The following is a 27,279-nucleotide window of genomic DNA, read 5'->3' on the forward strand; positions in this document are numbered from 1 at the left end:
CAAACTACCACGAAGTTTTAGCAGCCTTTAGCATTTCAGCAATCAGCTATATTTTTGAAGTCTCAACATAGAGGTTTGTTATTTGGGTTTTTTACAGTGTTGACTGTAAAGCATATTGCTGTAGATGTTATATGATCAAAGAATATGTAAAATGCATGTATATTATACATCTACCAGTTATAACGTAAAATACTTAAACTTTGTTCATAAATATTCTCCAACAATAGAAAAAATCTGAAAACATCAATTATACCTTAATATTATAATGCAATGTGAACATTATTGAAGTTTCATAGTTCTTGTCGTTAAAAATTGAGACTACGGTGTTTTTCTGAGGTATAAGTTGTGAACGTTCAGGGAAGTGCTAAAGTTCGTTTCATAAATTGCTTTGAAATGAAACAAAAGTATGATTATTTACTTTCTCTATAAAGCACATATCAACAATACAGAGCTTATACATTATTGTTGGGGTCGAATTGATTATCTGAAAAAAGTGCTTCTGTTTTTGATTTACGTATAATTCTGGTATAATGGATTAAAAAAACTGTACAAGGTATCAAAAACTATTATTTTTATTTTACAGTCACTTTTATGCCTTAATAAACATTCTGATGATGTATGTGGAAAAGGACAGACTTATTTTTATTATAACAACAGAAGGCTTTTTAATCGCAACTTCGTGGTTGTCATATTACATTCTACTATAGAATATCCGTCATAACCAAAGGCTCATAAAACGTTAGTTGTGCGTAAGTACCAGCTGATCGGAGCTTGGCACGGGCACATAAGTGACATCGACTCTCGCGAGTCGAGTCGAATTTTCTTTGCAGCCACGGGGTTTGCCAGGGCCTAGACAAGGCGGCAAGGGTTTTTGAAAACAGGACATCCAAACCGATCGAACGGTGTGAAATTTGGGCGTATATATTGTTGATTCAAATTTAAAAAATTTCAATTTGTTAAACAATTTTTATCGCCTACAACGCCACGGATACGAATTTGGCTGCCAATGGTTTATTGCTGTACAATGTACAGCTGATCTTTTTAGATAAAATTTGGCCGTATATATTCCTGATTAGATTTTTTGCAGTGGGCTCCCGGACTAATATATAAATAGTTAATAAACTGTTTAATATGATAAGTAGGAAAGTAATAATAAAACCTAAAAAGTGTCCCCAATAAACTAATAATCAGTTCAAACAGTGGTGACTGTATTAGGTAATTAGACCATTTATAACTTTGTTCTACTAAAGATAGAAAGACTTAAAATGCCTGGAAAATAAAAAAACACCTTGACCTGAAAACATGACAAATTGTTTCAAATGTCTGGAAAACATCTAAAATTACTGCAAAAACTTACACAATGGGAAAATTCCTTGAATATGTAAGAAAGAATGACTCCCAATACTTAATATAATACTTGCAATAATATAAAAAATTATGTCCAATTCCTGGAATATACATAGTGGGTCAATGAAAACTTTCTACCCCAGTTTTTTAAGTATTTTATAAAATTAAAAAAAAAGCGTTCTTATACGTCAATTTTTGATTCAACGGGAGAAAAATAAATTTATAATTTTTAATGCTCCATCTTCATCCTCTACGCGGGGTTGGGTATTAACCCAAAATCTTAAATGAAAAAATAGTCGAGTAACACCTTATTTTAATGGTCTTTTTGTTCTAATTCTATTCCTCAAGATTAAAAGGTCTGCTGTCATTTTTCGTAATGTGACAGCTTGTCAAAATTAATTTTAAAGTATGAATAATAAACAAAATAAAAATTGACTTAACTATTATTAGAATAAAATAATCATTTAAAAATAAATCTTAACTATCATTGCTACAAAATAAAAACTTAAGTATTTATTAAACTTAAAATAATAACTCCCTCTGTTTAATAACACTAAACTTATTAAATATGTTCAAAATCACCCCCATCAACATTCATGCAGTGATACATGATTTTCCATTTCTTCTCTTAAATTCTGCAACACATTATTAGATGATCTATCCTTGCACGATTATTAGATGTCGCTAGGAGCCACTGTTATCGAAATACATATTTCAGTTTCAAATAATCGATGCACGTGTTTTCACAAAGTGAAATAATTCTAACAAGGAAAAAAAGATCAAGTAAAATCTATGAGTTTTGTTTTTGTTGTCATGTAAAAATTCAAACATTATACAGATCGTCTTTTCGTTCGTAGGAAACCGCATAGAGGCGAAATTTTGCAACGTCGCGCGTGTACGAGTGCCTGCGACAGAGCACCGCTTTGGCCGGCCCGAGGACGGGATTAGTAAACATCTGACTTTCGTGAAAGCTGCGTCGTTTGGCGACGCAGCTTTGAAAATGTCCCAAAATATTACGCGAAAATCCAGGCATTTTTTAAATATTTATTCTAATGCAGGTTTTACAGACATGACAATGTGTAAAACCCGCATAGAATTGTAATCTTAAAATGTTTAATATGATGTGTTTTGCATAATGAAAATTAAAGCGTTATTCTAATAAGAAATAAAATATCAACTCTGATAAAAATATAATAAAAAATCAGAAATAAAACTCTAATAAACAAACTTAACAACATATCATTTTTTAAATAAAAGGCTCAAATAAACCGCCTTCTTTCGCTAAACAAAAACTTAACCTATCGTAAAAGCTATTTCGCACCTCCAAAAGAGTTTCAGGTAAAATGGAATTGGCACCTTCGACAATTTTATTTCGCAACTTTTCTAAATTTGTTGGCCTACTAAATTCATGCTTGTAAATGGTCTGCTTAAGGTAACCCCACAGATAAAAGTCATTTGGAGACAAATCTGGAGATCTAGGAGGCCATTTAATATCGCCAGTCCCACTAATAAGGCGGTTAGGAAAAGTATTTGTTAAAAATTCTTTTACCGTAGCCGCATTATGAGCAGGACAGCCATCTTGCTGAAAATAAACCCATCCCAGGTCTACATCAGGTAGGATTTGAATGGCAGGAAGAACTTGGTTTTGCAGCAACTCAAGGTACTTTTGGGCGTTTAAAGTGCCATCAATAAAAATGGTTCTATAACATTGTCGCCCAAAATACCTGCCCAAACATTCAATTTCTGAGGATACTGGATACGAAACTGAAAACTTCTGTGCTCGTTTTCCTGAGACCAATAACGAAAACAATGGAAGGATTGTGTTTGCTATGTAATGGAAAAGAAGATTCATCAGAAAACAAAATATTTTTTTAAAAATATTCGTTTTCATTTGCCTTTTCCATCATTGTTTAACAAAATTCCATTCTTCGCCACTGGTCTTCAGGAAATATTTCCCGAGTTTTTGAATACTTGAAACATTTGTACCCATATTTTTTCCAGATACGAGCAACAGTTTTATTGCTCATTCCCAGTTCCTCTCCAACATTTCTAGTGGACCGTGTCGAATCAAGTTCTAGGGTACTGCAAACCATTTCTTCCCGCCGTTCTATATCCTGGACCACTTCAACAGGTAGTTCTTGACGTTTTGTGTGGCATTTTTTACAATCTTGAAGACAAAAAGATGTTTCAAAATTTGTAACCATATTTAAAACCGTTTTTGCACAAGGAATCGGTCTATTCTCAAATGTCACTGAAAACAAATCTCTACATTGTACTGCCGAATTGCCTCCATAAATCCATTTAATTAGTTGAACTCTTTCGGAAGGGGTATAAACAGCCATAGTGAAAAAAACACGAAAATAACGCTCAAAAATTATTAAAGCAACGTGCAGTAACATAGCAAAGTGAGGTCTGCTGACTCATCAATTTTACCAATGCTGTTTTTCCTTTAACATATAAACTTCTGCCGTTCGTTTCTTCAATGCCTTATTCAAAATACTTTGTTTAAAAATCGAATCCTGTTTACCAAGGAAGCAAATTTCTCACGTAACGCTACATGCAAATTTCATAACAATCACATATCATTAAATGAAAACCCACATGCAATACAAGAATCGCATTTTCATATTATTTTTGTTCCGGGAAGATTAAATGGCGAGATATATCGTCGTTTTCTTGAAGAGAATTTGCCTATTTTACTGGAGAATGTGTCTCGTAGACTACGGAATGAGATGTGCTTTATGCATGAGGGAACCCTGGCACATTATAGAATCCAAGCGAGAGAGTTTTTGAATCAAAAGTTCAATAATGGTTGGATAGGTCGAGGAGGGCGTCAACCATGGCCTCCAAGGTTGCCAGACAATTTGGATTATTTTTTTAGGGATATTTTACTTTACCAAACACCTATTCAAAATAAAAAAAGAACTGAGGCATCCATTACTAGACCCTTGAGGAACGATTTAAAATACTTCAGAGCATTCGGATCAATGATCGGATGAGCTAAATACAGACAGGAGGTGGATATTTACAACATTTATTGTGATTTTGATCTGATTTTTCACCCTGTTTTCATTTAGCTTTTTTATGTTTTAAATATTTAGTTAATTTGTTTTAAATATTTGAATAATATTTTCATATTGATTAAAAAAAAGTTATTTTACACAATTGTTTCACTTTTTTAAAACACAAACCCTATTTAAAATTGAAATATTTCGAAAACGGTTCTCCTAGCGACACCTTATAACACAAGTTCCTTTTTCATATAGAAATGATTAAGGAATTCGTTTCTTTGACCAAAAATATAATACAAGGTTGTACAAAAAGTCGCGAGCCTTTAAAAATCATAAAAGAAACGTAGATAGCGCCCTCAAGAGCTAAATGTTACAAGTTAGAGCGAAATTAAGGACAAATGTCTCAGGTCAAAAAACCCTTAAATACCAACTTTCCTTCAGATATCGGCATTTGACGCTCTGTATCTTGAAACCCAAGAATTTTAGACCGCACATGTATAGGAACTCTTATCTTAAAAAATCACCCTGTGATATATCGGACCCTTATTAAATAACACCCTGTATAAAAATTCAAACTCAAACTGAGCTAATCACAGATGAAACGAGACCACAGCGTAATCTTACGGAGGAATATACCGTGCAGTACTAGTACCGGAACGAATACTAGTCAGATTGCTCGCAATATGTTATAGCTATTAGGACCTATACGGATAAGATTACTATACGCTGTGGCGTGTAGTATGTGATGATAAAAAGTATGAACTTGCTTTGATAGTAGTTGTGAAATTAATATAATAATGATGCTCTGAAAAACTTTGCTCTACTGATATGAGCTCATAAGTAATGTTTGTATACAAATATTTCTTTTTTCTCTTGATGCCTTAATAAAACACATACGGTGCACGTATGTGTTTATTAAAACTCAATTTTATTTATATTAAGGAAAAAGTCCATTCTGAAGTGGAGTCAATATAATATTGAAAAGTTAGTAGAAAAGACTTCCCTTTTCTCCACAAATAAAATGCTAATCCTCTCATTTCAGGAGTGATGCATTTCGGCAAGTGTTCTTGCCATCATCAGACTTGAGTTACTTAACGCATACACAAATTCTAAACAATAACTAAATTATGTTTATAACTAATAACTAATATTGTTTAGAATTTGTGTATGTGTTAAGTAACTCAAGTCTGATGATGACAAGAACACTTGCCGAAATGCATCACTCCTGAAATGAGAGGATTAGCATTTTATTTGTGGAGAAAAGACTTTCCCTACTAACTTTTCAATTTCATTTATTTTAGTTCTTGGGACATTGAAAGGCTAGAATTAGCATTGCCCTGGGACTATGGGTAGTTTGTTTCCTTGCAACATCTCTGATCCCAACACAGCAACAATTCCAAATCCTTAGGTAAAAATCACAGAAAAAAAAGTTTAAAACACCATAGAAATCTGTCATTTATTTTGACAGTCACAAAACAAGACTACTGTTCTGCTTTAATAAAATATGAAGCATTTTTTTAAATAAAATATGCTCATATATTCTATAAAGAACTCAATATTCAAAGTTGAATGAAGGTAGATAACGTATATTAGAAAAAAGGGCAACAACATCGCAACGCCGCTCGATGGCATTGTTGATGCTTCCGACACAAGAAATGTTTACCAGTGACGTCGTCAAAAAATATTACAGTTTATAAATTCTTTATGCGTTTTTTTAACGTACTTCATTGGAGTAAAGGTACAGGGTCTTTCCCCATATATTGACCCCCCCTACAGGGGTAATGCGAAAAGTTAAAAAAAAAATTTAATACAAAACTTTTGAGGTTTTCCTCTAAATTTTTGAATCCGATGTCAAATTTTTTTTTTTCGTTTAGAAACGTCAAATTTTGACAGATGATCAGTTTTTTCTTATGGAACACCCTGTATATGACTTCATAGTTAAAAAGAGCCGAATTTTCTGATTTCAAATATATATAGTTTAACTATGTTTTATTAAACCCTTTCGGAAATATCGGGCTGCAAACTTTAAAAAAATAATATATTGAAGATCTTGGTAAGCGCTGCATTGTTATTGTTTTGCGTTTTTTTTTGAGATAAATGAATTGAGTAGAAACAATAAAAACAGAAGATTTATTATTACTAAGGTGATATTTAGCATCTTTTTGTTGACAAGGATACATTATTTTAACAATTGTTAAACTTTAATTTAGACGTAATTATAACTATAACTGCTCTATATGACCACCACCATTATCAATACAGTTTATATAATCCTGCTCAATTTTGTGCATTGTATTCCTTATAAATTGTCTATGATTTTGATTGATATCATCTATCGCGGTAATAATTTTTCTGCGGAGCTCCTTGACATTTTAAGTTCTCTGTTCGTAAACTTTATTTTGCAGGTAACCCCACACAGAAATGAATCAAGAGGTGTCAGGTCTGGACTGTTTGGTGGCCCAGTTCGTCCAATTGGCCGAATTGGTCCAGTTCGTCCAATCCACAGGTTATATCTTTCATTTAAAAATCTCAAAACAGGTAACACATTATGCGGTGGGGCACCATCTTGATGCCATACTATTTGCTCGTATTGCCTTATGGGTAGATCTTCAAGTTTAGCTTCAATTTGATAAGTAAGCATCTCTAGGTATCTCTCTCTCGTCAAGTTGCCGTTATAAAAAATAGGTCCTATGACCTGGTCATTTAAAATTCCACACCATACATGTAGAGGTTGCCGACCTTGAAACTTAATTTCCCTTGTTATTCGGGGGTTTGTTCTTGACCAAAAGCGAACATTTTTTCGATTGTAAATGCCCGCGGTTGTAAAGGTGCACTCGTCGGTCCACAAAATTTTTTTAAAAAAGTTATTATCTTCTTCTTTTAGCACTAGCATCTCTTGACAAAATTCCACCCGTTTATTTCTTTGCTCTACACTTAAAGTTTGAACAGGTAATATTCGATAAGCAAAATATTTATACTTTTTTAAAGTTGAATAAATTTTGTTGGCCGATCGATCAAAGTAAATTCTGGCATCTTCTATGGAATGATTTGGGTGTTCTAAAAAGAAATTCAACATTTTTGATGGGCAATTTGAGGGAGACAAAGGCCCGAACATGATAGCGTAGATCTAAATATATTCAAAAATTAGTAAAAACTTACCTACCTTCGAAATATAGCAAAATATGTAATTCTTCTTCTGGATCGACAAGAATTGTCCGACGGTTTCTTCGTAGAGTTTCCCTGATGCAAAATGCTCATTCTATATTTTTAAACGTATTTTTTGCCGGAATGGCACGTAAAGGAAAGGTTCGATGATATTCCTCTCTGGCGGCATTTGCGTTATTATTATTTTTACATACGGACGATGTCACATTTTTCTTCATCACTGTACGGCATTTTTTTAACATTTATGGGTCAACAAACAAGAAATGACAATGTCATCTGAATGATTTGTTTTTTAATAAATTTCAAACAATAACAATGCAGCGCCTACCAAGATCTTCACTATATTCTTAGAACATTGAAAGGCTAGAATTAGTAAACAACAACTTTGTTTGAGTCCAACATGTGCACAGGGGCAAGAGGGGTGTTTTGTTTACAAACATATTTGCCGATTCTCTGTTGTCAAGTCGACGCAAATTTCCAACGGAGGAAATTTTTAGCTATATTTTAACAACAATTATAACGTTAATTTAACTTATTTGTGTTGTATTTTATAGCAAAACTTAAAATAAAAAGTATAAATACTACAATTAACCTATTTTAAGAATAAATATAATATCCTTAAGCAAAAAAAAAAAAAAAATATTAACATTCTTATCCCTAAAACTGCTTCTAAAAAATTTGAAGCGACAACACCGGAGCTTAAGCGCCTGAGCCATACGCGTAGTGTCATCTATCAAACGTGCCTCTTTGTTTATTTTCGGGATTCGTGTATTTTCATTAATTTTTGGTTTAAAAAGGAAAAATGCCACATTTTAGTGTTTTTTTTAATTGCTAGGATGGAAAAAACCTGTGTCGTTGGTGCCGCATCATGATAAAAAGGCGATTCAAGCCGATCTTTGCACAAGTAAATACCGATACTTTCATAACATCACATCATAGGGTTACCATCATCATAAACGTAGAATAGGGGATCTTATAGATATAAACCTAATAAAAACTTGAATGTGAAAGTGTGCGTAAAATACCAAAATATTTATATTTTTAAATGTACCTATCTATATAGTTATGTTTTTTTAATATATACATTAGGTAGATATATGAAATTACTAATTTTTTATTGACTTTAAAGAATTTTGAAATTTATTTAGATATTGATATCTATGTATAAAGTTAATTTTGTCTTTCCCTAAAACTTGGTCGAAAATTTTTTGTTTGTTTTACCATATTGCAACTTACAATAATACATATAGTAGTTGGCACCACATATTAATTTATTACTGTAATTTTTTTTGCTTTTTGATTAAATATCAAAAACTTATTATAGATTGCCTAATATATGCCCAAAGGGAACAATGGATTTCATTAATGGAAATCAACATAATTAAAAAGAACATATTTGTTTGTTCAGATCACATCCTTAGAAGTGATTTCTTACATAAGGAAGATACTATTATCAGTAGCCAGACTTTATTAAAAAAATCAGCTCTACCTCAAAGGTAATTTTTTTTTAAATATATTTTTCTAGTATAAAAAAATCGTCACAAAAAGTATTAGTGTTACTCATATAAGTTTTATTTATACCTAATACTTATTAAATTAGGTAGGTATGTGTGTAAAACTATTTTTTTACTAAGATTTCTGATGCACTGGTTAAAAACACAGCAGCCGATAATTTAGTTAAATTACCAAGTGATTTACCCTTCAAAGCTGCAGGAGTAGTTCTCCTGAAGAGTGCAAAAACTTCTTTAGCTTCTAAAATGGTATATAGTACAAACAGTGAAGCTAATATAGACAAGTATGGATAATTAAAATAGATTAATATTCCTGATACTCCAAATTTTGTATAATTACAGATCTGATTATTCATCATCAACAATAACTGCATCTGAGATTAATAGTTCAACAATTACTAGGTCAACAATTACTATTTCTCATCCAAGCCGTTTTTGTTTAACTGCTACACATTCCCTGAATCTGCCAAGGAAAAGGTAAAAATACACTCAAAATAGACTACTAGTTTTTTGCCATGTATCATCCTATTCTATATATCTTATTTACAAGTGATATAGTATTTTATTGTGTTATATTTGTTTAATTAAATGCAATTAATCAAATGTATGATATTACAAAGATTCTTTATAATAACATACATTTTATTGATCAATTGGATTATCATAATAATTTTTTTTAATTTTTTCTTTTTAATTTTGGTAATACTATATTTTTATGTATATTATTCTAGGGTAAAATCAAATGATATCCTGAGGACCTAAGCACTGATGATTCACCAAATTATGGAAAAAAAAATAAAGAACAAAAAATTTTAATTCGAAGATTGCAACAAACAAATTTGCGCCAAAGAAATTGAATTAGATTTCTCAAGTCATTATTAAAATAATTAAGAAATAATAACATGATTTTCGAAAAAGCCCAACATACTACATATTTTATTTGACTTGTAAAAGTACTTGTTGGTATATTACTACTAATAAACTATCTAATCTAATCTATTGTACATAATCTTTATTCTTAGGTAAGCTTTGTTTTTTAGTATAAATTAATATGATATAATAATTGGTATTAGGTATTATATGTATAGGTCACTGTTAAATATCTCAAAACCATTGTACAGGCTAAATACTCATAATAAAAATCTTATAACCTTTAAAAAACCTGCAACTCCTTCGCAATTTGAACATCCTTGTAGTTTTAACTCTTTCCGCTGAAGCAATACTGTCCCTTTAAAAAAGTCAGCACCATAGAAGTATATATTATGTGATATAAAGTAAGTGATGTAAAACTGAGTTTTGTCCAATATAACAATAACAATAAAGTTATGCAAAATTGTGTCTTAAAACATGATTTATTTAGAAATCTATAATATTATATTAATAAAACATTTAATTTCCATAAAAATGCTTTGACAAAAATGCTGCCTTTTATTAGGATCTTCCTCTAACGAAGTCCGTTAAAAAAACACATAAATAACTCGTAAATGGTAATATTACTTATACTCAAACTCTATAATAATTAATAAAAATTTATCAGGTAAATATTTGTTGACGACGTCACTGGTAGAGAGTGCTTGTATCGGTGGCATCAACAATGCGATCGAGCGGCGTTGCGGTGCCATTACCGTTTTCTCGTTGCTTCGTACTTTATTTTCATTTATTTAACGTATATTGACTTCGATATAAAGTATCTTATCAAATTTATTAAAAAAAAAATGCTTGATATTTTATTAAAGGGGAGCAGTAGTATTGTATTGAGCCTTCGGAAATAACTGAAAATTTTTATGATATAATAAAGTGATTCTTGCTATTTCTCTATAAGCATTTGGCATCATTGCATCAGAGATGTTGCAAGCAAACAAACCTGCCCATAGTTCCACGGCATGCTACTTCTAGCCTTTCAATGTTCTAAGACTATATTATTTTTTTAAAGTTTGGAGCCCGATATTTCCGAAACGGTTTAATAAAACATAGTTAAACTATATATATTTGAAATCAGAAAATTCGGCTCTTTTTAACTATAAAGTCATATACAGGGTGTTCCATAAGAAAAAACTGATCATCTGTCAAAATTTGACGTTTCTAAACGAAAAAAAAAATTTTGACATCGGATTCAAAAATTGAAAGTAAAACCCCAAAAGTTTTGTATTAAATTTTTTTTTAACTTTTCACATTACCCCTGTAGGAGGGGTCAATATATGGGGAAAGACCCTGTACCTGCCTAATAAATATTTTGAAATTATTATAGATTTCTTAATAATTCATGTTTTAAGATACAAATTTTTAACATTTTAATATGCCATTTCTTGGCAGAAAAACCAAAAAACATAAAATCAGGCCTGTTAATAAAACCATGAACAAAACTCGAGTTTTTTCTTTTTTATAGCCTATTAATAGATAAGTATTTTCAAAAAAAATACTTGAATTTAAAAATATAAAGATTCTTGTATTTTACACACACTTCACATTCAAGTTTTTATTTAGGTTTATTTCTATGATTCCCTATCCTACGTTTATGATAAAGGTTCTATTTACTTATGAAAAGATCGGTGTGAATCATCCTTTTTCCATGGTGCAGCACAAACGGCACCAGTTTTTATCATCGTAACAGTTCACAAAAACATTCAAATGAGACCTTTTTCAACCAAAAACTAAAGAAAAAATATAGAACGTGACAAGTGCCGAGCGTAAAGCACAAAGCCGTTTGACAAGATGACATTTCGCCCATCACTGTGCTTTTGCTTGCGGTGTTGCCATTCCAAATTTTTTAGAAGCGGTTTTAGGAATAAAAATGTTAAATGTGTGTAGTCTTGACAACAGAGAATCGGTGAATATTTATGTAGCACAAAAAATCCCTTGCCCCTGAGCACATGTTGAACTCAAAGTTGTTTACTAATTCTAGCACTTCAATGTTCTAAGTTTTAGTTAGTAAATCATTTTTTTGCAATAAATAATTGACAAAAATTTTGCAGTTATAATCATTAGTCATTATAATTATTATAATGACTATTAATTTTTTGTAGTGTCCTGAGGTGACTATCGACCAGGGCGGCTATTCTGTAATTTTGGAGGAAGTGACGCTTCCTCCTGAGAGAAGGAATCTCACATCACGTTCCTCTCCCTAGGTATAAAAATTAGTATTCTGTAATAGCAGTGACCGTGTGGTGAACGATCATCACAATCATGTTATTCTTACAGCGTTGCCAGATTCTCGACCAATAGAATACGCCCGCTCATACGTTCGACGCGCCGCTGACCTGACAAGGATTTTGACATTTGACGTACCGGATGTACCGGATACCACTTTAATAAATTAGAAATTAGATAGAAGTAGTCTGTGGTATTAAAATGACAGAGTGTAATCGATCGACTCCCATGACCAATGGACAAACAAAAATTCTAACTGAGTGGATGAAAAAACACCCCCAGCTACAAAGTGGACTATTTTCAAATAGTTTTACAAAGAAAGACGCCCAAAACTTGTGGGAAAACATCACTGTAATGCTAAATGCATTCCCTGGGGCATCCTGTAAAAGTTGGAAGCAATGGCGAAAAGTAGGTGAAACATTAGGGTAAATAAAAAAAGTTTTGAATATACCTTTCATTTTTAGTCTTGGCAAGATTTGAAGAAAAACATAAAGGCAAAAAATTCATAAATAATCCATGAATAAAAGCAAAATCCATATTATGGTTATTATTATACACAATAATAATAATCGGAGGGATTTTTTTATAATTAGAACCAACAAACCAAACAAAACAACGCTATTTTTTTTGGATTTTCATCGCCCACGCGTCTTTCTGTCACCTGTCTGGGAAGTTAGGTTAGGATACCCTTCTCCCTCACAATTTAGCAGTAGAAGTGTGATCACGCATTTTTCGCACGATGTGAGCGCTCCCCTGTTTGCAGAATAAACTTTTAGTAATTTTCGAGTGAGCTCCGCCCACTTCTCGTGTGAATGTTGTTTCACGCGTTTACAGAATAGCCGTCCTGGGCTTTTGTTAGAAGAAGGCAGTGAGTAAATTCATTTTGATACATATTTTCTTATTAGAAAATATATTGCATATATTTTCTCACCTGTTTAATAAAAAATATTAAAGAACACAATTATCTTACCCTATCGTCAGTCATTTTTAACATTCTAGTCAAGACGAGTAATAGCAAAGAGGTCCAAGCTTCTCTGTGCGCCTCGCTCTGTAACTGTAAAAAGTAATCGAAAGCCTCTTGGCACACGTCCATCAGTTTCTCTTCGATCAAGTGCCAGTGCTGACGTCTACCTTCATCACAGTACATCTTAAACAGAATCCTAAGTAAACATGCCAGGCTCTGGGTTTCTTGTTTAAGGAGGTTTGGTTTTACTGATCCTCTGTAACCGGCTTTCCAGAGTAGGTTGCGTTGTTCGTGATTGAGGTTGAAGGCTTTTGCAAATCTAAGTGGTAAAAAATATACCATGAACACCTTTTTTTTCATAATTACTTTTAGAATCGGGTATCTCTTGAAAGCATAGAGGAGTTGCTTTCAAGATAAGCTTGGAGGAATACTTTCACTATGGTCTATATTTATCATTTTTTTCCTATATTAACTTAAGAAAAAAAAATTCTGAGAGGAAAATGACATTGTCATTCAAATTTTACAGCAAAATAAATATATACGAGGTTGCAATCATTTTTCGATTGCTTGAATTGATCAGGACATGTGCGGCACTTGCTTTTTCAGGATTTATTCTTTTCAAGGTCGTCACAAAAATGTTCCGTTCTTTCCGAATCAAATGTCAAAAATAATTCCACTATTGAAAAATCCTATCTTGACCTTTAAAATTAACCTAAAGGTCAAATCTATATGCGCCACAATGTAACCTACATCATTGCATTTTTTTTGCAGGTTTAGTATTTTGGGAGAAATGGGTTTCATAGCTTAACTTAAAGTGGTTAAAAAACCCTGTGCATTATTACACTCGACAGTCCTGTTTTACGAATAATTTCATAGTGAAGATCTTACCTATGCGACTGTTGCAAACACTCCGTCAACTTTAACAAATGTGGCGAACTCAACAGTCTATACATTCCCTGTTCTTCGCGCTGACACTCCGTCAAACTACCGTTTCCTGTCATATCAGCAGCAGCCAATGCTAACGTTTCCGCGTCCTCTTTTCTTGAAGTCGCCGGATAAAATACAATATTATCTATAGTCTGTATCAGCTCTAGTTGTACTACGCTTTTAATTTCCAAGCTTTGAAATAGGGCGACGTCCGGGTTTAGTGCCTGTTGGTCAGCAAAACTAACAGACCTTTTAAGTATGCTTTTGACGTTTATGTCACCGTTTTCTATAATAGCGGTGGTTTTCATTGATTCGGGTTTCCAGGTAAGCAGAGCGGTTGGGATGGTCGAATCAAAAATGTCTAACATGCATTTGCAAGTTTTATCCCATGTATCTTCGGTAAATTTTTGTCCGTTAGAATTGACTAGATTTTCTAGACAGTTGGTACCTAAAATAATAATAAATAAATATACGTTTAATTACCAATATATCTAGAAATTACATTAACATAAAAAGGGCAATAAAACGGGTGTAATTAGGCTGCACTAATTTGCCACTTGGTGAAATTCTTGACAAATCCGACAAAATATATTCAAGACAGTCACATTCGTTAAAAAGTCACATTTGGGAATAGGACAGTTTTCAATATTGTAGTCACATTTGAAAGTTTTTTGTCAAGTTTTTGACATTTTCTTTTGGCCATTTACTAGTAACACCAATAGAATAAATAATCCTTTTATTTAAAAACATTAATTATACTTAAACATTACTTTTATTTATAAACAAAATAAACATTTTATTTAAAACTTTATAACTTTAACTATTACAACTCCGATGGAAATAATACATAAAATACAATTCAAGAATTATTAACAAAATTATGGAATATTGATCTACCTGCTTTTTTGCATCCAATTTTTAGAATTATTCTTAAAAGGCTTATGTTTTAATAAAATACAAATAAAAATCCAATTTTTATTTTACTTTTCTCGAATATTTGCTGAAGATAATTTTGTAAGTAAGTAAGTAATATTCATGTATGGCGATCATTTTTTGAAATATTAACACGGCGATTCGGTTGTTACAAAGATTCGGTTCATCAGTTGATATCTGAGTTCATTGGTACAACGTTAACAAAAAATAACTCAACATTTTAATAATTTTATTCGTTTATTTAATGTTCTTATTAATACTAAATTAATGTTTGGCAATCATTATTCTGTTCGAAATCTTTTAGAGATAAAATAATTTTCGGTTATCAATCGTATAAATAGCAGTGGTAAAAACTGGATAAATTATTCACAACCATCAAATGTTGTGTTATTTAGTTTAAGTTCCAAAGGAGTTATACAAACAGCGCCTTATACTAGTTGTTTTAAAGGATGCAAAATCAGCCTTATACATTTTTGTAAAGCAACGCCAGTGAATTTAAATGATTTGTTTATTAAACATTTCAAGCATTCAACTGATCGTAATTTATGAATATTAATAATTTCATATAATTTAATCGGTGAATTGCAATACGGTTTACCTTATTCTTCCTGATGTACAGTGTGGTGACTTTAACTGGAATAAATTCAGTTAAAACTAATCAAATTTTTTTTTCACATTTCAAGATAGTTTTTGTATTTTTTCACGTACAGGGGGTCCAAATTAACCCAAACTTTTTTTTTTCAAATGGAAAGCCACTTTTTTTTAAACTCTCATTGAAAAGAGCCCTTTTTCCTGATTAAATTGCCCTAATTACTTTTGTGATTCCATTAAATTATTAAAAGTCTCGAAATATTTTGTGTTGGTAAATTTTTGCCGTGTTTGTTTATTTTATTGGTATCGAGACCTTTCCTGAATTTTTGTAGTGTCACTGTTAAAGTAAATTTCAACCAGTTGTTACATAAGTTAACTTATATCGAAAAAATGCCTTATTTATTCGAATCCCACAAGATTGAAATCTTAATGATAATTGGTTATGGGGACAGAAGTCGTACTTAGCTAGGTTGTCCACTTATTCAGGCAGAAATATCCAGATTTGCCACCTATCTAACCAAGGTACGGTTAGTAAAATCGAAAGCAGATTTCGAGAAGTTGGGCACGTGAGGAATGTTTCAAGACAAAGGTCTTCTAAAATCGATGAAAACACCCAATTAAATGTATTGTTAGCGATGGAAGAAAATCCGGTAACTGCAGCCAGAAGAGTAGCTCGCGAAAACTCTATTCATCATAAATCTGTGCTAAAAATTTTAAAAAGTGCAAACAAACGACCTTATAAAATGCAACCTGTTCAAGAGTTCATAGAAGACGATCCAGATCGCAGAGTTCAGTTCTGTGAATTAATGATGAACGCCATTGACGAAAATCGCATATCTTCGGAGTGGATCCTTTTTTCTGATGAGGCTACATTCACCCTAAATGGTCATCTTAATAAGCAGAACTGTCGCTACTGGTCTGACGAGAACCCACACTGGGTAAGGGAAACTAATACACAATATCCCCAGAAAACTAATGTTTGGGCTGGCATAATTGGCAGGCAAGTTATAGGGCCCATATTCTTCAATGATACTTTAACTGGGGAAAGATATCTAGAATTTCTTGAACATGAACTAGTTCCAGTCTTACGTGCGTTATATCCGAATCAGTTCGATCCAGATTTGTATGATGAAAGAATCTGGATGCAACAAGATGGTGCTCCCCCACATTATGCCCGTAATGTACGCCAGTATTTAGATGACAGTTTTCCAAACAGATGGATTGGTAGAAGGGGTGCAATCGAGTGGCCGGCACGTTCTCCCGATCTCACCCCACTTGATTTTTTTCTGTGGGGGACATTTGAAAAGTCAAATTTATATGAGCAAACCAGGAAACCTAGACGAACTCAAAGAACGTATTAGGCAAAAAATCCGACAAATATCTTCAGAAGTGTTAGAAAATGTCAGAAACGAATTTTATTATCGTCTTGGGCTTTGCCAACAAGTAAATAAGATGCTCATTTTGAGCATAATATATAATTTAAATAATAGACATTTTAAAAGATTTTCTTATAACTATTAACGCACCTGATTTAGCTAGTTGTTCATTGTCCTGTTGCACACACCAATGCAACTGCGCATACAAATCTTCCAGTAACAATGGCCCCAAAATATCGAAATACTGCGTAAACACGTCCACAATAGCATACAGAGCATGATTGCACGTCGTCGTCATCCATTCGGCTTTTTCCGTATGCTTTTCCGGTAATTTCATATTGTCAAAGATCCTAAACAGGATCTTAAATAAATCTTTCCACCAGTGCGCCTTGTAGGTGTCACCGTAAGTTTTAATTATTTCAAACATCACAGTTAAGGCGCGAGTGCGCACATCCAACTTACACCGGTTTACCACGCAAGATAAAGAAAATAACAGAGGAAACCACCCTCTGACCCAAACGCGATCGTCTTCGGTTATAGTGACGTCACTTTCCATGCCGCCATGTTCAGCAAACAAACTTGGAGCACCGGCAACGCTGCACGCGCATGCACGTACTAACCTTATAGCTTCCATTGAGGTATCAGGGAAACGGGCGTTGCACGCGAACTCTGAAAGACATTTAACGGCGTCCTGGAAAGAATCTATCATCGCGGGAAATTGTTTTTCATATAACTCTGATATTATTTTTCCGGTAGTTTGGAAGGCCAATTCGACAATCGCCTCCTCTTGATCCCCGGCGGCAAGATGAAACACCGAGAATATATTTTTCCATCCCGATTTAATATTATTTGCTTGTGAGTTGACCATTTGAGCAACGCATCTGACTACCATATCGCGTATCGTTGGCGAAACGTTTTTCTTCATGATATGTTCAAACGGACGGAGAAAGTCTTTTTGAAATCTGAAGTTTGAAAACTCTCCTTTCTCTATAAATTTCATAGACAGTTGTCTCAAGCTATCCACGGCGAAGAAGCAAATATCTTCGTTTTTGCTGCAACCTACTGTATTAAAATGTTCTCCGAGCACTTGCCATATCCTGGACCATTGTAGACGGATTCTGCCCATGTTATAATAAGAAATTTCTACGATTTTTTGCAGGGAGAACATTCTTGGGTGACCGGGGTGCGCTAATTCGTCTAGAGAGACTTGGCATAACGCTTTTACAAAGTCTACTATAGCATCACCGTCTAGACGTGTCGAACCGGTGAAGATGCGGTCGACTGCCACTACTACACTTTGAGAGCTGGTTTGACCTAGAAGAAAAAGAATATTATGTTTAAATTAATAAATAATAATATAAAAGATACAGACAGATATTAAGTAATGACAATAATATAAATAGACTTATTAAGAACAATATGTTTCTATTTCAGAAATATACGATTCTCAGAAGGAGAAATCTACTTAACACGTTCACTACCATCAACGTCCAGTTAACTAGACGGGAACACTACATATATTTTAAGGGCGTATTCCTGAGGTCAAAATAAGACTTTTTTTTCCTATAAACATGGGTCATAAAATGCACCCCCTTCAAGCTACAGCCATCGCAAGTGTAAAAAAAATTAATTTTTTAAAACTGTGTCTACAGTTTTGCATCAAATTTAACGAAATTTGGAATACCCCCGTTATTTTAGGCGGTCTATTTACTTTTTATCTTAGAAAGGGCGTAAAACTAATTTTAAGGGGTAAACTGAGGGAGTGCACACTTTTGACGGCCAAAATTTTATGTACGCATACATTTTTTTAAAAATTAAGCTACACCAGAATATGGGCCATACAAAAATCTAAATTTTATGTCTCTTGCATTTTTTTGATAATACGAATAGTTTTTGAGAAAATCACCGATTAATAAAAGGCTACCAATAACGTAATAATTAAAATTTAAACAGATAATATTAAGTAGTAGGCAGTGACTATTTGTTTTAGGACATTTTTTAAGCGGCACGACATTTAACAATATATAGGTAGACTGATTGTGGAAACTTTGTTATTGAGGTTTTTTCAATAAATTGATGATCAATTATTTACATTAAAGAATGACGGTTTATAAAAATACAAAAATTGGTTAAAAAATTATTTAACATTTATTAACATAATAATTAATTATTTTTTAAATAAACAATAAAGTTCTGAGAAACAAATATTTTTTTTTTATAAAAAGTGCTCGAAATGCGCACCCCCCGCTGCAATACAAGCCTCCATTCGTCTTCTCATAGATTGTCTTACTCGCTCTAAGATTCCGGGAGTATTTCTTATTGTTTCAAAGGCATCAATAATTCTTTGCCTTAGGACCTCGAGCGAAGGCACTTGACCAGCATTATAGACGAGGCTTTTTACATATCCCCAGAAAAAAAAATCCAGAGGATTGCAGTCCGGGGAGCGTGGAGGCCATGGTATTGGGCCTGCTCTACCAATCCATCTCTCAGGAAACACAAAGTTCAAATAGTCACGCACTGTTATACGGAAATGAGGGGGGCACCGTCATGCATAAACCACATGTTCGCTCGCACATTTAAAGGTACATTGTCTAGTAAACCATTTAAATGGTGCTGTAGAAAGTCTAAATAAGTGTAGCCAACTAAAATTCTAGGAAAAAAGAAAGGACCAATTAACTCATCTCCCACTAAACCTGCCCATACATTAAGGCTAAAGTGCTCCGGGTGGTGAGATTGCCTAATTTCGTGCGGATTCTCTGCTGCCCAAACATGCACATTGTGAAAATTCACCACCCCTTCCCGCGAAAAATGAGCTTCGTCTGTGAATAGAATACTTGATAAAAAATTATTATCTCTCGCGCATCTCTGAAGTAACCACCTTGCAAACTGTAAGCGCCTTGGGAAATCTTGAGGTAGCAAAGCTTGAACTCTTTGAATATAGTATGGATACAAGCTATTTTCGTGCAACACCCGCCAGACAGTTGCATGAGAAACATCCAAATTCCGAGCTATTTGTCGGGTGCTTAGGCCAGGATCGTCGTCGATGGCATTCAAAATTTGCTCCTCTGTCACTGGGTTTCGTGCTTGTTGCAGTCTGCCTGTATTGTTCCTGGGGGTCCGAAAACTACCGTATTCCCTAAGATGCCGATGTGACTCTGAAAAAGTTCGTACATTCGGGAGTCGGCGATTAGGAAACCTTAACTGATACAATCTTTGAGCTTCATACGCGTTACCATCAGCAAGACCATAAACAAAATGGATATCTGTAAGATGTTCGAATGAATAACGTTCATTTTCCATTTTAGCAATGTTAGCGTTTAGAAATAAAACATGGGAATAAAAACTACACTTTAAATCTAAAACGGGAAGTAAACTACTGGAATTAAACAAAGTAAACAATGACAGTAAATTTATTTTACACCAAATGTCAAGCAAGTTAAATAATGGCTAAAACAAATACTCACAGCCTACTACTAAAACCTCAAAAATAAAAATGTCAACAATTGCGAAACACAGCCTACTTCCTAATTTTTTTCTTTGATTTTTAATTTACGATATTGCTATCCTTTTATTCACCGGCGATTTTCTCAAAAACTAATAGTCGTATAAAAAAAATGCAAGAGACCAAAAATTTAAATTTTTGTATGGTCTATTTTTTGGTGTAGCTTAATTTAAAAAAAAATGTATGTACACATAAAATTTTGGCCGTCAAAAGTGTGCACCCCCTCGGTTTACCCCTTAAAATTAGTTTTACGCCTTTTCTAAGATAAAGAGTAAATAGACCGCCTAAAATAACGGGGGTATTCCAAATTTCGTTAAATTTGATGCAAAACTGTAGACACAGACAACGCAGAATCGATTTTTTTTACACTTCTTGCGATTGCTGTAGCTTGAAGGGGGTGCATTTTAGGACCCATGTTGATAGGAAAAAAAAGTCTTATTTTGACCTCAGGAATACGCCCTTAAAATATATGTAGTGAATTTTGAAACACCCTGTATATTCGGTTCATTTTGATTGACTCAGTATTTAGTGTTGGGACAGAAATTACTAATAAATTTTTATGCTAATAAATTTGTTAGTATAGAATACCCCTAATGTGTTTTGTAGGTTGCCCATCCCTGATCATGTAAAATAAAATAAATATTCTCATTCTAACTGATTTGATGAGCGTTTACGTAGCGGTTGAGATTTAAAGTTTGTGATTTTGCTTTTTTTGTATATTATGGCTGATGATCGTGATTTACCAAGGTAAGTACAAAGTAAATAATGAAGCCGTTGAAGTTGTACATGTATGTAATATCTAAAGTTGTTATTTTTCAAGTATAGTAAAATTGAATTATATTTTAAATATATATTTGAGGTTAGGTTAATTTGGTGGTTCTGTCAAAACTTATTTGCGATGTTGCCATATCTTGCTAAAAGTCTTTGATTTGCATGGTATACTCTTTTTTTGAAAATTTTTGTTGCAGATCTGTTTGGCTTGGTTATTTTATATTACGTCTTATTATTTAAATTGGGCATATGTGTTTATTTACAAATTAAATTGATAATGAGTAGGTATTTTTATCGGATTGAAGCATTCTAAAAGCAAGATTCTAGTTTGCTTTTTTAGCACAGTTACAAAATAGATAAACATTATAAAATACGGTATATTTTATAATAATAATAAATAATATATTTAATTCACATAAAGAATTACATTAGGTATTAAAAAATAAAAAAAACTTTCAGCACTTCTGGATACAATAAAAGGAAACGTCACTGCATTCAAAATCAAAAGCCATTAAGGGGGTTCTCCCGCTCGAGATTTCAGACCAATTTAGTGACTCAGCTGATAACTAATTACTGACCCATGTTTCAATATTAAAAAAAAAAAATTTTGGGATGTCTAGAAAAAACAATTTAACAGGTTTATCTTAGGTTAAATTTTTGATTTTATTCATAGGTATTTTTCTCAGAGTTCCTAAAAGTTCGAAAAATGACGACATTTTCCACCTTATTTCGTGCTTTATATAACAAAAATTAAAAAAGTAGCCTAAGATAAACTTAGATTAATGCTTTTACAGTATTACAAATTAAGAATTAAAAAAATAAGCTTGTAAAACGTTATCAGCTGTGCCTCTACAAGCGCAATTTTATACACCGTCCGGTGGCGCCTCTAGCGATCCAATGCACTTTGCTTGCAAGTGGGAGTCGCTTACTTTTGAACGGACTTAGGATATTTTGTAATTGGACTCTACTCATAAATAATAGGGTGAGTCTGCAGGAACGGGCAACATTTCAGGACTTATACACGTGGAATAATTTTAAAACACTAATATGTTCTTATCCGATTCTTTTTTTTTCAAACTAGAAATGCGGTAGTTTTTATATTAAAGAAAAACATGAATTACTCAGAAAAGCAACAGAAGCCCTTGGTAGATGAAGAACTTTTTTTTTAAAGTAAGGTATGGATTGTGATACTTCGGTGGAAAGGGCATAAAAAAGACACAAAAATGGTAAAAATTGGATGTATTTATGACATTTTGTGCTTCATGGAAAATAAACAATAGTTTAAAGGTCGCTAGATCAATCGCTAGTTAAGTGAATTATAGTTCTTGATAGTAATTAATATTATGTTAATATTAATTACTTAGATTTAGAAATTAGTGTATTTCCTGTAATAACTTTTAAGTTTGTTGGAAATAAAATAAATAAAAAAAAAATTTGGTTAACGTTACCATCAGTAGTCATTCTAGCATATTGCTGCAAATTTTAATCGATTGATCTAGCGATCCTTAGATAACCTTTTATTATTTCCGGCTTCTAATATGGTGGGTCTTTTATCGGCAAATTTCTAGCCTTTCGCGAATCGATTATTTCGGGAAGCATACAATCATAATAAAAAGATCGTAGAAACGGTTCCATCTTGTTTCTCCAAAAATCACTGTCTCTGAAAATAGTTTCCGTTTTTAAACCCTGTGGTGTCCAAACTGCAAAAATGCAATACGACCTTCTCGTTATGTGTAGTTGGCCTTGAACTTGATAACACCATTTATGATTTAAATTTATTTTATTGTTTTTCCAAAATGTAATATTTTTTGTTTGAATTCCCTGTTCTGGTGTCATTTCCCTTGCAGAATAAGGACATTTAATTTTAATTAGACCTCTATCTTGAATAACACCATCTGGGCTTGCTACTAGCCAAGGTTGTTCAATGTCAATAAAAAGACCGCAACGATCTATGGTTTTTCCAATTACTTTTTCTAGTTGCTTTCTAGCAGTTTTTTCATGTTTGTTACCCCAATCACAAGTAGCCAAAAAAAAAATTTTCGGATACAATATTGTCTCTAAAAGTGATCTGCAGCTAGTCATTTTTCTTTTCTTGCAGACAGCTCCAAAGTGCGAAGCTGTCAGCCTCTTTCTTCGCTTAATGTACCAAACATCCGAGGCCTGTTGGTCTCTGGTTAATTCCTCTAGTTCATCTAATTCTTCTGGAGTTTTTTTTAAATCTTCTAAAAATATCTCCTGAGCTTGCAAGAATTCTTCAGGAGGCATATCAGGTTTTTGGCACGCTTCTCCATAGGTTTCGTCACCTTTACTACTTGTTGATGGTTCTAAGAACGTCAATTTTTTTCTTGATTTTGGGCTTTTATATATTTTTTTGTTTATTCGTCTTAATTCTAATCTTTTTGCGTATCCCCTAGGAGATACACCCTCAGCAAGACATTTTTTGGTAGTACCTTTTATTTTTTGTTTTTACACATTTTTTATACCTCTTACAAAAATGCTCTAAAATTACGCACCAAGTATAAAGAAATGCGGTTTACAATCGACTAGTACTGATTGTTCTTAAGCATAAATCGTGTACTTACTTTAATTTTTTTTCGAAGAACCAGTGGTCCTGCACTTGTATTTTTGACCAAGTCCCTAATTTTCCTCGAATAGTTCCCAAGCAAGTGGTTTTTGCATTCTATTTTTTGAACTTTAATATTGGGGTAAGGGTGGACATCTAAAATTTTTTTTGAAGGTGTTGCTGTCACCGTCAGCAATAACTTTATTGCCTCTTCGATAAGATTTTTCTTATATAACAATCAGTAATAAAATATATACCAACAATCAACAACACACCACACCACAACACTAGATTATAGGTTAAGAACGCTAAGAACAACACCAGAATACGAGAAAAAATGAACTGAGAAATGCGCATTATATTTATTTTTATTACATTTCCAAGTTCAGACCTGAATAAGCAGCGGTCGGCCGTCTCAAGTCTATTCTCTCTTTAAAGAAAAGAGACAGATATGCCTCGCAGTCCAACCTTCCCGCTACCTCCGACCTGTCCCCCCGCTGACGCAAAAGTTTCGCTCGCGCGTTAGATCCCCCTTAACAGAAGCAGAGCTAGAGCAATGTTTTCTTGAATCAGAAGAAAGTGGATCCGATTTTTCTAGTGACGATGATTTACAAGACAAAACATTTGTGATATCTGATGAAAAAAGTTCTGAATCCGATGACGTCGATAACCTTTTCGACGGCTCCGTGTCAGAAGATGATGACGCTATTCAGGACCACCATGCACAGACCAACATCAATTATGATGACGACTGGATGGACACCGAAGAAGATCCTCCTAATATTCCATTTACAGAGGTGCCACACGTGTCTCCAAATTTAGATGTAAATGCAAATCCGTCACAATACTTTTTTGAACTTTTTGATGATGACTTAAGCACCGCGCCCACTGAATCGGCATCGACCGTCTCGGCACACAATCGGCCGGATTTGCTTCACATGTATTTAAATGGGGCCGCGCGCACTGAATCGGTTCGGTACGTTCGGTCGGTTCGGTTTTCTCCGGCGACGACCTCATATTGTGAGGAGGGCAACTTTTGCCGATTGCACTGAAAGCCTGCGACTATTTTAGCATTTTTTTGCATAGAGTGAGGAACTGTTTCAAAGAATTTTAAAAACCGTTGATTTGATAAATATGTCAAACGAAATTTCAATCGAAGCTGTTCGCAGTTTTAGAAATTGAATGATAAACAAAACACATATTATCATGATAATTTAAGGAAAGAAAACGCTTGGAAGGAGGTATCCAAATTAACTGGATGTTCTAGTAAGTGTCATTTATTATATCTTAAATCGGTTTTTTCGTTATTTACTGTTTATTAAGTTGGCATCATCAGGAGATTTTAAAACTCAGTTTTAATTATCCGAGGATGCTAACTTGGTCGACGAAATGTGCGAGTGTGAAAGTTCTCGTTTTGGTGTTAAGTAGTATACAACTCTTGCTTTGAATATAATTTATGTTTTTACAAAAATACACAAAAAAGATAGCTTATTATATAGTTCACGCATTCAAATGCTCGTTGGAATGTTATGTTATAATTTATTTTATTTGACTCTATACAGGGTGTCCCACAACGAATGCCGCCTATCTATATCTCGAAAAGTAGAGTTCAGAAACTTTTAAAATTTAACAGTATACCAACGTTGAGGTGCAATTCAGCTAAAATAATTTTGAGATGGCGCAAAAACCAGTTCTCGTAATGATACAACCATCCTCTTGAAATTATTTTCTAAATAGTGGGATATCAAAAAATTAAGAAGGCGAAGGCATGACACTATACAAAATCACCCTGAACATATTTTCATTCTAAAATATTTGAAAAACATTTCGAGAAAGTCTTTTAAAAGACTTATTGAGCCTAAACGCAATAAGTTTGCCGGGACTTAATAATACGGAATAGATGCCCTTGGTGCAGCATTATTTGGAACCGGTACCATCAACCGAAAAAACAAAAACGGCAATGAAAAGATGTCGAGTTTGCTCTTCACAGAAAATTCGAAAGCAAACTCGTTATCGATGTGCAATTTGTCCGGAAAAACCTGGATTATGTGTGTATCCATGCTTTAAAATAAAGCATGAGTAGTAATAATGTGTTTTCTTTATTACATTTACTTTTATAACTTTGTTACTAAATATTTTGTCTTAAAAAAAGTGGTTTTTCTTCGTGTCCAGTTAACAAGACAGCGGTACATTTTATGAAGGTTATAAAAATATACCGACGTCCAGTTTACTGGACGGTTGAAAATAAAGGAAAAATACATATCTATATAATATTTTCACTCTATATATTAATAAAAGTACATACATTTTTACCTAGTATATAAATAACCAGTTGGTCCACGAGGAAAGTTTAACGTTTTAGGCGCGGTAGCGAACGTGTTAAATGAATTATTATCAGCCATTAAAGTTTAATCAATACGATGGAATGATATTGCCACATTTTGTCAACAATTTGTCCGGGAATCAATCTGATGTCATTGGAATTTTTTGACATTATAAAAGTAGTCAAGAGAAAATGCCGGAAATTATTTTTAAGTTCGAAATTGGGCCACTAGTTCGCGTAAATTAAACGTCATTGGCGTGCTGATGTTCATAAAGGGATGGTAGTGAAAGTGTAATGGCTTAACGGGCTATAACTCTTAAAAGACTAATTCGATTTTGTTCAATTTGGGCTTGTTTAAAAGTGAAATTTAAGTACTTTTAAATATATAGTGTGTATAAGTTTTTAGTAAAATTGGTAGGAGAAATTAAAAACTCTTACTTTGACTTTTCCACAAAAAATGTATAATGGCACTGTTTTTTGATAGCAGAATCGAAAAGTAGACCAAAAAAAACCTGCAAACCGCAATCAGCTATCACTTTTACATGAGTTACTACCAAAATAAAAATTTTAGCGCTTAATTTCTTGAACCAAAAGCCAAACGGCCATTGTTGATATTAAAAAATTTTTATGTTCACTACATTTTTATCCTTGTACTATCGTGCCGAAAAAAAACTGGGACAGCAAAATCTCCTAAATCTCTTGGTTTATTAGAATATCATATTATGATGTTGTCAAAGTTAATTTAATTTTTGGTGACAGCCGTGTCAACAAAATCGTTTTTTCAAAATGCCCACATTATCTTCTCAAGAAAAAACAATAATATACACTCGTCTTATGGATGGAGTTCCTATAAGAAGAATCACAGAAGAATTGGGCATTAGTAAAAATACCGTTTTCTTAGCTAAGGCAAAAATTGCAGAATCTGGAGCTATTGTAAGCAAAAATATTTTTGACTGAAGCAAACAAACAGAGAAGATTACAATTTGCCCATGAATATGCACACCAAAACAACATATGGGCAACGGTAATATTTTCGGACGAAAAATCCTTTCAATCGTGCAATAATGGCAAAATCCACGTTTACAGGCCTTCTAATACCATATATGATGAAAGATATACATAAGACTAATCAAAGTGGACGTTTTAGT

General features: G+C 33.2%; 1 protein-coding gene across 1 annotated transcript in view; it reads right to left on the reverse strand.

The window, feature by feature from the left end:
* LOC126743404 (brefeldin A-inhibited guanine nucleotide-exchange protein 1) overlaps window positions 1-27,279 on the reverse strand; it is an 86,243-nt gene that overhangs the window by 2,313 nt on the left and 56,651 nt on the right. The window contains exons 11-13 of the mRNA XM_050450486.1: window positions 17,123-18,286; window positions 14,034-14,520; window positions 13,152-13,464 (exon numbers count right to left, since the gene is read on the reverse strand). Of these exons, the coding sequence (XP_050306443.1) occupies window positions 13,152-13,464; window positions 14,034-14,520; window positions 17,123-18,286 (1,964 nt within the window). The remainder of the gene's footprint in view (window positions 1-13,151; window positions 13,465-14,033; window positions 14,521-17,122; window positions 18,287-27,279) is intronic.

The sequence above is a fragment of the Anthonomus grandis genome, chromosome 1, assembly GCF_022605725.1.
Source record: "Anthonomus grandis grandis chromosome 1, icAntGran1.3, whole genome shotgun sequence".
Taxonomy (NCBI): domain Eukaryota; kingdom Metazoa; phylum Arthropoda; class Insecta; order Coleoptera; family Curculionidae; genus Anthonomus; species Anthonomus grandis.